At 35.8% G+C, this 12,513-nt stretch overlaps 1 protein-coding gene across 1 annotated transcript in view; it reads right to left on the minus strand.

Annotated features, from left to right (window-relative positions):
* Positions 1 to 12,513, minus strand: part of Dnah8 (dynein axonemal heavy chain 8) — a 275,799-nt gene that overhangs the window by 59,842 nt on the left and 203,444 nt on the right. The window contains exon 79 of the mRNA XM_076860182.1: positions 791 to 864. Coding sequence (XP_076716297.1) covers positions 791 to 864 — 74 coding nt within the window. The remainder of the gene's footprint in view (positions 1 to 790; positions 865 to 12,513) is intronic.

Here is a 12,513-nt window from a genome sequence, read left to right on the forward strand (position 1 = left end):
TTATTACAGCTGAGATGGCTATCTATAGAACATTTCTAGAAAATTAATGTCCTGTGTATTTATTAGGTGTGATGGAAACTATTTCTTACTATTCCACTCAGCCTGCAACTTCCAATAAAAATTATTATCAATATCTAAATATAAAGTCCTCAAACATTTCTTATTTTCCTGAAACTACCCATTAATGAAAAATGAAGGCCTGTCTTTAACCGAAAATTGAAATTTAACTGTCTCAATCTGTCACTTCTTTAAGTACTATCTATCAATATCGACCGTGAAATTCCAAGACTGCTATAGCTGCATCCTTATGTATTAGAAGGTGTGTCTTCCAAGCTGTAAATAAATAAACAAGTGAAAATAAAATGAACAGATGCTATAGAAAATGGAACAAGCGCTAGGTACAGTGGCACACGCTGGTAATCCCAGCAGCTCAGGAGGCTGAGATAGGAGGATGGAGGTTCAAAGCCAGCCTTAGCAAAAGTGAGGCACTAATCAGATATTCAGTGAGACCCTGTCTCTAAATAAAATACAAAACAGGGCTGGGGATATGGCTCAGTGGTCGAATGCCCTGAGTTCAATTAATCCCCATTACCCAAATAAATAAATGGAACAAGCTTTCCATGAACTGTCAGGAGGAAACTAGCTTGAGGTTAAAATTTACAATAAAATTCATATAAATGCATAAATCAAAAATAAGCGTTGAGCACCACAGGAATGATGCTCCCCACCTCTGTAGACCAGATGGACAGAGGCAAACAGCAAAGAGGCTGCAATAGTCCCTGTTACATACCTGCTGCATTGACATCTGGACAAGCTTCCGAGCATGTATTTCTTGTCCTTGCCCCATTGAGATAGTTCTACATTCTGTAACATAAGGGAAGGTGCACACAATGTAAATTATATACAGGATTGGTTGAAAAATTAATTTCTGAATGGCCACAGTCTCCCTCCCTCTATCACTTCTAGGAAAAGGCTCTGCCGTTCAAATAGGCTTGGCCTTGGGTTGTGTTGATTAGAGGAAATGCACAGAGCAGAGAACTGGAGACACCACCTGGAAATGGTGGGTGTGAGGAGAGCGAGCCGAAGTGTGTTCAGGTGCCTAAGTGCACGTGTGTGTGTGTGTTGTGTGTGTGTGTGTGTGATGAAATAGAGTTGAGAGTCCAGAAATAAATATTCAAGACCTTTCAGTTATGGGAAAGGACAGTATTTTTAACAAATGTTGCTAGGAAACCTGATATGACCTTGCAAAAGAATGAAATTTGACCGTCACAGCACAACATATACAAAAATTAAAGCAAAGTGCATCAGAGATGCCAATTTAAACACTAATAAAACTACAACATTTTTAGAAGAAAATACAGGAATAAGTCTTTGTGACCCTGGATTGGATGAAAAGTTTTTCTAAATACAACACTTAAAACAGGCATCAAAAGAGAAAATAGACAAACTGGACTTGATCAAAATTCAAAATTTTTGTGCCTCAGTGGACCTCATCAAAGAGCAGCCCAGGAAATGGGAGAAAATTCTTACAAATCATACATCTGATAAGGGTACCCAGAATCTACAAAGGACTCTTAAAACTCAACAGAAAGAGTCTAACAACCCAATTCAAAAATGGGCTGAGGATTTGACTAGACAATTCTCCAAAGAAGATACAAAAATGGCCAATCAGCACATGAAAAGATATTCAACATAAATAAAAATAAATAAGTAAAAGGGGGGCAGGGAATAGCAAGTGCTGATAAGGATCTGGAAAATTTATAGTATCTATATTGCTAGTGAGTATGTAACGTAGCTACTTTGAAGAACTATCCAGCAGCATTTCAAAAAGCAAAAAATAGGGTGACCATATGACCCAGCAAGTGTACTCTAAAGGATGCACCCCCAAAACCTGAAAATTTTTGCACACACAAAAACTTGGACATGAGGGTTCAAGCAGCATTATTCATACTGGCCAAAAAGTGGAAATAATTCAAATGCTCACTTACTGACGAATGGATAAAGAAAATGTGATCCACACGTACATTGGCCTATTAATCAGCCATGAAACGGAACGGAGCCGTGACACATACTACAATGTGGATGAGCCTTGAAAACATTATGCTAATTAAAAAAGACAGACAGGGAAGGCTGCATAGTCTCTGATTATATTTTCTCTTTCTTTTCTTTTCTTTCTTTTTTTTTTGACTTTTCATTTCTATGCAAGTAATATATGTTCACAGTGAAAGACTTGGAAAGCCTTGGAGAATATAAAGAAGGAAATAAAAATCAACAGTATTCTTCATTGTAGTCCTTTAACGCACAATCCCCTTCATTTCAAAATTCAAAGACCTCTGCAAACTGGAAGTTTTGTCACAAAATCATTTTGGTGCTAAAAGCTGACCTGAACTGATATGAGCCTATGTATCACCTTCTCTTTTCCCTTTCTAAATATTTATGCTTTTATATGAAATATATAATATTAATATTCCCTTTCTAAAAGCTGGAAAATTCTGCTTTCTGAAACACATTTGGTCCCAAGAGTTTTGAACAAGAGATTATAGACCTATCGATTTGAAAAGTTTTATACATATGTTTTATATGTAATCTATGTCTACACATTGCATATACATTACATAGAGTTTATATCTTACTTTTAACAGTGTGTTATAAATATGTCATTACCATTAAATATTATTGGAAAATAGTTTCTAACACCAGAACAGCGTCCAATCATGATGAAGCATCCTTGTTCATTCAACCGCTCTCCTTTCATATATTTAGAATATTTAACATTTTTCAATATTATTAATGGTATGAGGTCAAACATCTTTTAATATAAATCATTATGCGTGTCTCTCATGTTCTTAGGAGGATTTAATGCATGTGGAAGAATGTGCACAAAATATGCAAACTTTCTTAAGACTTGTGATAGGGATAAATAAGTGTCTCCCACTGGCATGGGGAGCTATAATTCCTAGACCACATTCTCATTCTCGCTTGTGTTGTGGTGCTTTTGGCATAGAGAGGTTTACAAACTTCATCCACTCATGTTATCTACATCATTTATCTGGTTTGGGACTCTGGTATTATGATTAAGGAAATTTTAGAAGTCCATAGTATGTAAATAATTCATATATTCTTTTTCTTCTTTTATAGCATAATTTAAAGCACTTAATATCCTAATCAGCCTACAATTTACTCTGGAGTTCAATATGTAAAATTATTTTTTCTAACATTAGCCTGCTCTGTCTATGCTGCTAGTTGGCTAATCCTTTTTCCTCTGCTGACTTGAAAGGTGAATCTTATAATATACTAAACTATCCTACATATTAGTCTAATTTGAAGGCTCTCATTTTGCTCTGCTGATTTGTGTATCTACCCTGAGCCAGTTACACACTGCTTACTTATTGCCATTTGATAAAACTTTTAGAATCTGGCCATGCTGGCTTCTTTGTCTTTTCAAGATTTCTTGGCTCATCTTGCCTGTTTATAGTTTTAGGTGATCAAAGATCTCCCTGCTGTTCAATTAGAGGGGAAGGTGCTGTTTGAATTTCAATTAGACTTGCATTCAATCTATAGACTAATCTACAGTATATTGACATCTTTACAATATTGAATCTTTGTTCTGGGAATGTGGTTGAACCCTCCATTTATTTGAATTAACTTTTATGTCACTAAGAAAGTTTTATAGTTTTCTTCAAATGGGTATTTTTAAAATTATTTCTCCATTTTATTTTTATTGCTATAGTTAATAGGATTTTTACATTTTATTTTACAAGAAAGCATCATTGATTTTTTATATGTATTTATTTTGTGACAAGTCACCTTACTGAACTACCCTATTAAGTCTAATAGTCTTTTTGTTGATTCATTTGTGTTTCTTAGTTAGACAATTACATTGTCTGAGAATAATGATGGTTTTTGTTTCTCCTTCCCAGTAGTTACATCTGTTATTTATTATTCTTACAATACATTAGCTATATCTTTCACATTAATGCTAAATAACATTGGCAAGAATAGACATCTTATCTTATGCCTGACTTTCATGGTTATGTCTCAAGTCATTCACCACAGGGAGAGCGCGTAGGCTTGCAGTACCCATTTATCATCACATCAGTAAAATTTTTGTGTTCCTTCTTTTCAAAAGTCACATATAAAATGTGGAACTTTTATAAAATAAATTTAAAGCATCTATCAAGTAATATTATAGCTTAAGGAAAAGTCATTTTTCATTGTGATGAAATTTCCTCTCTCCTCCTTCTCCTCCTCCTCCTCCTTTCTTCTCAGTGCTGGGGATGGGATCCAGGACTTTGTGCATGCTAGGCAAGAACTCTACCACTGAGTTACATCCCAGCCCATGATGAGATTTCTTACTCCAGAATCTTTCTCATATTTACAATGCATTCCCACTTAGTTCAAAACAGATTGTCATTGCATGTTATTATTTTTTTTATTTGTTCTAATTAGTTATACATGACAGCAGAATGCATTTCAATTCATAGTATACAAATGGAGCACAGTTTTTCATTTCTCTGGTTGTATACAAAATAGAATCACACAATTTGTGTCATCATATTTGTACCTAGGGTCATGATATCCATCTCATCTTTCCTACCCCCGTACCCCCTCCTTTCCCTTCCTCCCCTTTGCCCTTCCAAAGTTCCTCTATTCCTCCCATGCTCCCACAGCCCATTATGGATCAACATCTTTGTTTTTTTCGGATTGGCTTTCTTCACTTAGCATGATATTCTCCAGTTCCATCCATTTACCTGCAAATACCATGATTTTATTCCCTTTTAGCTGAGTAATATTCCATTGTGTATATTTACCACAGTTTCTTTATCCATTCATCTATTAAAGGGCATTTATGTTGGTTCTACAATTTAGCTATTGTGAATTGTGCTGCTATAAACAGCGTGTTTCTGTAGTATGCTATTTTTAAGTCCTTTGAGTATAGCCTGAGGAGTGGGATAGCTGGGTCAAATGGTGGTTCCATTCCAAGTTTTCCAAGGATTCTCCATACTGCTTTCCAGATTGGTTGCACCAATTAGCAGTCCCACCAGCAATATATGAATGCTTTTTCCCCCACATCCTCGCCAACACTTATTGTTGCTTGTATTCTTGATAACTGCCATTCTGACTGGAGTGAGATGAAATCTTAGAGTAGTTTTGATTTGCATTTCTCTAATTGCTAGAGACGTTGAACATTTTTTTCATATATTTGTTGATCGATTGTATATCTTCTTCTGAGAAGTGTCTATTCAGTTCCTTAGCCCATTTTATTGATTGGGTTATTTGGAGTTTTTTGGTGTTAAGATTTTTGAGTTCTTTATATATCCTGGATATTAGATATTATCTATCTAGATATTATCTATCTGATGTGCAAGTGGTAAAAATTTGTTCCCATTCTGTAGGCTCTCTCTTCACCTCACTGATTGTTTCTTTTGCTAAGAAGCTTCTCAGTTTGAATCCATCCCATTTATTGATTCTTGATTTCATTTCTTGTGTTATAGGAGTCTTATTAAGGAAGTTGGGGTCTAATCCAACATGATGCAGCCTACTTTTTCTTCTATTAGAAGCAGGGTCTATGGTCTAATTCTTAGGTCCTTGACCCACTTTGAGTTGAGTTTTGTGCATGGTGAGAAATAAGGACTTACTTTCATTTTGATGAAAATGGATTTCCAGTTTAGCCAGGATTTCTCTAATTGCTAGAGAAATTTGTTGAAGAAGCTTCTTTTCTCCAATATATGTTTTGGTGCCTTTGTCTGGTATGAGATGACTGTATTTATGTGGGTTTGTCTCTGTATCCTCTATTCTGTACCATTGGTCTACATGTGTATTTTGGTGCCAATACCATGCTGTTGTGCTACTATTGCTCCGTAGTATAGTTTAAGGTCTGGTATTGTGATGCCACCTGCTTCCCTCTTCTTGCTTTGGCTATTCTGGGTCTCTTATTTTTCCAAATGAATTTCATCATTGCTTTTTCTATTTCTATGAGAATGTTACTGGGATTTTTATTGGAATTGCATTAAATCTGTATAGTGCTTTTGGTAGTATGGTCATTTTGACAATATTAATTCTGCATATCCAAGAACAAGGGATATTCTTCCATCTTCTAGGGTCTTCTTTTAATTTATTCTATAGCATTTTATAGTTTTCATTTTGTAGAGGTCTTTTGCCTCTTTTGTTAGGTTGATTCCCAAGTATTTTATTTTTATTTATTTATTATTTAGGTGTGAGGGGGGCACCAGGGATTGAACCCAGGGGCACTCAGCCACTGAGCCACATCCCCAGCCCTATTTTGTATTTTATTTAGAGACGGGGTCTCACTGAGTTGCTTAGCACCTCATCATTGCTGAGGCTAGCTTTGAACTTGAGATCTTCCTTTTTAGCCTCTCTCGTTGCTGAGATTATAGGTATGCACTACTAAGCCCAGCTCCAAGTATTTTAATTTTTTGAGGCTACTGGAAATGGGGTAGTTTTCCTCATTTCTCTTTCAGAGGATTCATCACTGATGTACAGAAATGCATTTGATTTATGGGTATTTATTTTATATCTGCTACTTTGCTGAATTCATTTTTCAGTTCTAGAAGTTTTCTGGTGGAATTTTTTGGATCCTCTAAGTATAGAATCATGTCATCAACAAATAGTGATTGTTTGAGTTCTTCTTTTCCTATTCAAATCTCTTTAAATTCTTTCATCTAATTGCTCTGGCTAGAGTTTCAAGGACTATGTTAAATAGAAGTGGTGAAAGAGGGAATCCCTGTCTTGTTCTGGTTTTTAGAGGAAATAATTTTTCTCCATTTAGAATGATGTCGGCCTTGGGCTTAGCATAAATAGATTTTGCAATGTTGAGATATGTTCCTCTTATCCCTAGTTTTTCTAGTATTTTGAACATGAAGGAGTGCTGCATTTTGTTGATTGCTTTTTCTGCATCTATTGAGATGATCATAATTCTTATCTTTAAGTCTACTGATGTGATGTATTACATTTATTGATTTTTGTATGTTGAACCAGCTTTGCATCCCTGGGATGAACCCCACTTGATCATGGTGCACTATATTTTAAATATGTTTTTGTATTTTATTTTCCAGAATTTTATTGAGAATTTTTGCATCTATGTTCATTGGAGATATTGGTCTGAAATTTTCTTTTCTTGATGTGTCTTTGCCTGGTTATGGAATCAGGGTCATACTGGCCTCATAGAATGAGTTTGGAAGGGTTCCCTCTTTGTCTGTTTCATGGAATAATTTGAGGAGTATTGGTATTAGTTCTTCTTTTAAGGTCTTGTAGAACTCAGTTGTCCTGGGCTTTTCTTGTTGGTAGGCTTTTGATGGAGTCTTCTGTTTCATTGCTTGAAATTGATCTACTTAACTTGTGTATATCACCCTGATTCAGTTTGGGTAAACCATATGACTCTAGAAATTTGTCAATGTCTTCAATATTTTCTATTTTATTGGAGTATAAATTTTCAAAATAGTTTCTAATTATCTTGTGTATTTCAGTAGTGTTTCTGTATTTCAGTAGTGTTTTCCTTTTTCATCATGGCTTTTAGTAATTTGAGTTTTCTCCCTCCTCTTTGTTAGCATGGCTAAGGGTTTATCAATTTAATTTTTTTCAAAGAACAAGATTTCATTTTGTCAATTTTTTCAATTGCTTCTTTTGTTTCAACTTCATTGATTTCAGCTCTGATTTTAATTATTTCCTGTCTTCTGCTGCTTTTGGTGTTGATTTGTTTTTCTTTTTCTAGGGCTTTGAGATGTAATATTAGGTCATTTATTTGTTGACTTTTTCTTCTTTTAAGGAATGAGCTTTCTTCTTAGTACTGCCTTCATAGTGTCCCAGAAATTTTGATGTGTTGTATCTGTGTTCACATTCACCTCTAAGAACCTTTTAATCTCCTCTCTGATGTCTTCTGCCATCCATTGTTCATTCAATAGCATTTTATATAGTCTCCAGGTTTTGGAGTAGCTTCTGTTTTTTATTTTATCATTGATTTCTAATTTCATTAAATTATGATCTGATAAGTAGAGATACTACCATGCTTTTTTTTTGTTTGTTTGTTTGCTAAGAGTTACTTTGTGGCATAATATACTGTCTATTTTAGAGAAGGATCCATGTGCTGCTGAGAAGAAAGTGTATTCACTCACTGATGGATGAAATATTCTATATATGTCTGTTAAGTCTAAGTATTATTGAGTTCTATAGTTTAAATTTATTAGTTTTTCTTTGGAAGATCTATCCAGTGATATAAAAGGTGTGTTAAAGTCACCCAGTATTACTGTGTTGTGGTCTATTGACTCTTGAAATTGAGAAGAGTTTGTTTGACGAATGTAGATGCTCCATTGTTTGAGGCACATATATTTATAATTGTTATGTCTTATTAATGTATGTTTCTTTTAATATTAAAATAGTGAAATATTCTTCTTTATCCCTTTTGACTAACTTTGGCTTGAAGTCTACTTTATTTGATATGAGGATGGAAATCCCTGCTTGTTTTACAGTCCATGTGAGTGGTATGTTTTTCCCAACTTTTCACCTTCAGTCTGTGGATGTCTTTTCCTATGATAAAAGACTTTTGAAGGCAGCATATTGTTGGGTCTTTTGTAAAATCCATTCTGCCAGTCTATATCTTTTGATTGATGAGTTTAGGCCATTAACATTCAGGATTATTATTGAGACATGGTTTGTACTCTTGGTAATTTTTGTTTATTTTTGGTTTTTAGCTTGATTTGGTTTCTCCTTTGATTGGCTTTTCCTTTAGTGTAGTTCCTCCCTTTGCTGATTTTCATTGTCGTTTTTTCATTTCCTCCTTATGGAGTATTTTGCTGAGGATGTTCTATAGTGCAGGCTTTCTAGCTATGAATTCTTTTAACTTTTGTTCATCATGAAAGGTTTTTATTTCCTCATCAAATCTAAAGCTTAATTTTGCTGTAAGGTTCTTGGTTGGCATTCATTTTCTTTCATAGCTTGGTATATATATTATTCCAGCATCTTCTGGCTTTGAGGGTCTGGGTTGAGAAATCTGCAGAGATCCTAATTGGTTCCCCGCTATATGTAATCTGCATGTTATTTTTTATGTCCCACTGAATTATTCTTGCTTGTAGTTAAGATTTTTACATATATATATATGTGTGTTTACTTTATATATATATATATATATATATATATATATATATGTGTGTGTGTGTGTGTGTGTGTGTGTGTGTGTTTATATATATATATATATATATATATATATATATATGTGTGTGTGTGTGTTTATTTTATTCATTTGTTTATATGTGATGCTGAGAATTGAACCCCGTGCCTCACACATGCTAGGCAAGCTCTATACCACTGAGCCACAACCTCAGCCCTAACATATATATTTTGATAAATGGAATCAATCTGTGGTTTTCTTTCCTCTATGCAATTACTATCTTGCTTGATGTTGTGATGTCAAGATAATTAATGCTAATAAAGGGGAAACATATCTTCTTTTTGTATTTTCCAGAAGAAAATATAGTATGTGAAAGTTCTTAAAAGTTTTAGGTCTTATTAAAAAGTTATTCAAGCCAAGAGAGAATTTGCTATGGTCATACTTTTTTTTTAATTGTTAGCAGTCCTTTATTTAATCTATTTATATACAGTGTTGGGGATCAAACCCAGTGCCTTACCCATGCTAGGCAAGCACTCTACCACTGAGCCACAACCCCAACCCCCAAGCTGTGGTCATACTTTTAAAACTTCTAATTTTTCTAGCCTTGATTATTAGTCTACTCAGGGTTTTCTACCTTCTCAGAGAAAATTTTGTAAATTTTTATCTTTCTACAAACTTGTTATTTGAGATTTTCTGACTTATGATAATCATACCATTCTCTTATTATTCAAAATGTTCATGTTTGAACATGGTAAACATTAAAAAATTAAACATGTAGAATCTGCACATGTTGTTATACATATTTCCAATTCCTAATTTGTATACTTGTGAGTTTGTACTGTTTTCAAACCAAATTCAAATGCATCTTCCCTCTGGGAGGCCCTTTCTCCCTCACCTGGGCTCCCAGTAGGGCTCTCATGCCAAATGCACCAGCTTTGTGTGGAATTATCTACTCTGACTCCCTCGCTGCAAGTCTGACCAGCAGCTGAGAGTCATAATCAGAAGTTTTCCTCCTCCTCCCTTCCTAGAAAAACATACTAGTTTCTGTCCTATCCTCAAGTCTGTCAGATAACTGGTTAATTCACCCAGCAAAATAAATGAGAGGGAATGAAAGAGAAAGGTCACCGAGACCACCAAAGTAGGACTCTGATGTCCCGAAGCAAGTCCTGCATCAGATCTGTCACCAGCTAGCTCTGGCCCTTCCCTCAAGGCCTTGGTTTCCCCAGCTGCAAAACAGGGGAGTTGGGTTTCCAGTTCCCACAATCTTACTCACCTCCAGTGTTCTATGCTTACCTACTAAAATGTTAACAGTTGAGACTAGATTAATATGTTACTTTGTCTGTATCATTTTAACAGCTATCTTTGGAACTTTTAACCCAAAGCAGCAAATAGCATGAGACCTCCTAACATTGCTGAAAATGATTTGACAATAGAGTTCTTTATAAAATTCGTTGTGTCCCAAGTATTCAAATTAAATCTGCTTTGTTTCAATATCCTACAAAGTAGCCAAGAGAATCCTGAACTTTTTCTGTAAATATCAATGTAGTACCAAGCAATGGAAATCACCAAATTGCCAAGCAAAGCAGCATCGTGAACAAAAGATGACAGCACAAGTCTGATTTGCTATATTTGTTTAATGTCCTAGGTTGGAAGTTCTTCCAAAGGAGACCTTGAATTTCTTGATTCCTTTCTTAAAATATTGCCCTAGACAACAGCATTATTTCAAGGTAACATCTGAAATAGCAACTCTAGTGAAACACTTGCTTCTTGCAGCCACTGAGTTCCTCCCTAAGAAGTGTCCACCACCCCAGCTCCATATAGTTTCTGTTTCATGAACCTGTCTCTACAGCAACAGTTCACTGATTGGCCCAGAAAGAAGCATAAGACCAAAGCTAAGCCAATGAGTTCCTTCCCTGGATATTGAGACTTGGGACCAAGAGAGTAAGGGGAGTTTCCCTCATAATATTAAATATTATGAGCATATAAGCAGTGAAGCCTACAAGACACCAGAGGCCATGAGTTCTGCTACACAGAAGAGAACAGTTTGCAGCAACAGAGGGGAAAAAAAAGGGCACATATTTGCAGAGAGAAGTTGGGCATAGAAGCAGCTGGGTAAAGATCCACAGAGAGTTAGATCCAATAGAGTTGCAAACTAGAGGGCTACAAGAGGCATCACACAGCCCAATTCAGACAGCTGGTGTGCTATAGTAAATCCCAGAGCAAAAGAACCTACATTAAAGATGCCTAATGAACAACTGCCAGTAGAACTTGGAAGCACTTTGCATTGAGCACCAGTGTTCCAACAGAAGAAAGGACCCATCTGAACAGTTCCACATAGAACACAGAATAGCGCGCCAACAATGAACAGAGAAGAGTCAATATGAGTAAGGGGAAGTGAATGCTGACCATGCTGCCATAAACTAATGCTTTAGTGCAGAGGAACATGTGGCCAGTGCCTGGACATGACTGAATCAATTTCCTATTATGTGCTCATTGACTAAATAACAAATTCAACATAAGTTCTATTCCAAAGGGTAGGTTTTGGTGGCTCATAAACAATCACTTTTACAATCTTGATAAAGACTAGAATAAATGAATTCTACAAGTGTAGTTACTGAGATGGAAATCTAAAAGGTCCTGAATGGTGATGCCAACAACCATCAGATTTTCAGAGTCTGAAGAAAAGGATTCAGAAGTCCCTCTTATAGGATGGCTCAGGCCTATCAAGATGTTCCTGTGCGTCCCTGTGTTTAGTCCTGCTGATTCCACCACAACTCAGACAATTATCACTGCGTGCTCTGCCTCCTCTCCCTGGAGTGATTTTCCTCCTGTCTCCCACTGTTTCACTGGCAAGTTTCTTAAACTTTTTAAATTTTTTTTTCAAAATATCAAAAATGTGATGCTTTCCCAGGTGATCCAAAGAGATGTGAATCCTGCAATCAGCCATCTCCAGGAAACTCTAGTTTCAGCAGATGTCACATCATCTACGATTGTGTTTACATGTCTGCCTGTCCCAGCTGCCTCAGGCCCCTGTCTCCTCTCCTGAAATCTAGCACAGGGCCTGTCCTAATCATTCCTGAAGTGTGAATGAATGAATCCCTAATTACTATACATCACAATGATCGTTATAGTTTTTCAGTTTGTGACAAAATCCCCATGAGTGTAATTTCATACAGACATGGCAATCACACAGACTTCGGCTCCTGGTGTTGATTCTTGCTAATCTTCTATCCATGCAGTACAGCCATCTGCTTACATTGTAAATGCAAAACAAAAAAACCAGCATTTGGTGTACAGGTGTTTTCTTACCTATCCAGAGACACCTGTATCTCATCCTTACTCTGGAAATTATGAAGAAGTGAAAGAAGCAGCGGCTTAATATTTTTCTC

Source organism: Callospermophilus lateralis, chromosome 6 (assembly GCF_048772815.1).
Source record: "Callospermophilus lateralis isolate mCalLat2 chromosome 6, mCalLat2.hap1, whole genome shotgun sequence".
Taxonomy (NCBI): Eukaryota; Metazoa; Chordata; class Mammalia; order Rodentia; family Sciuridae; genus Callospermophilus; species Callospermophilus lateralis.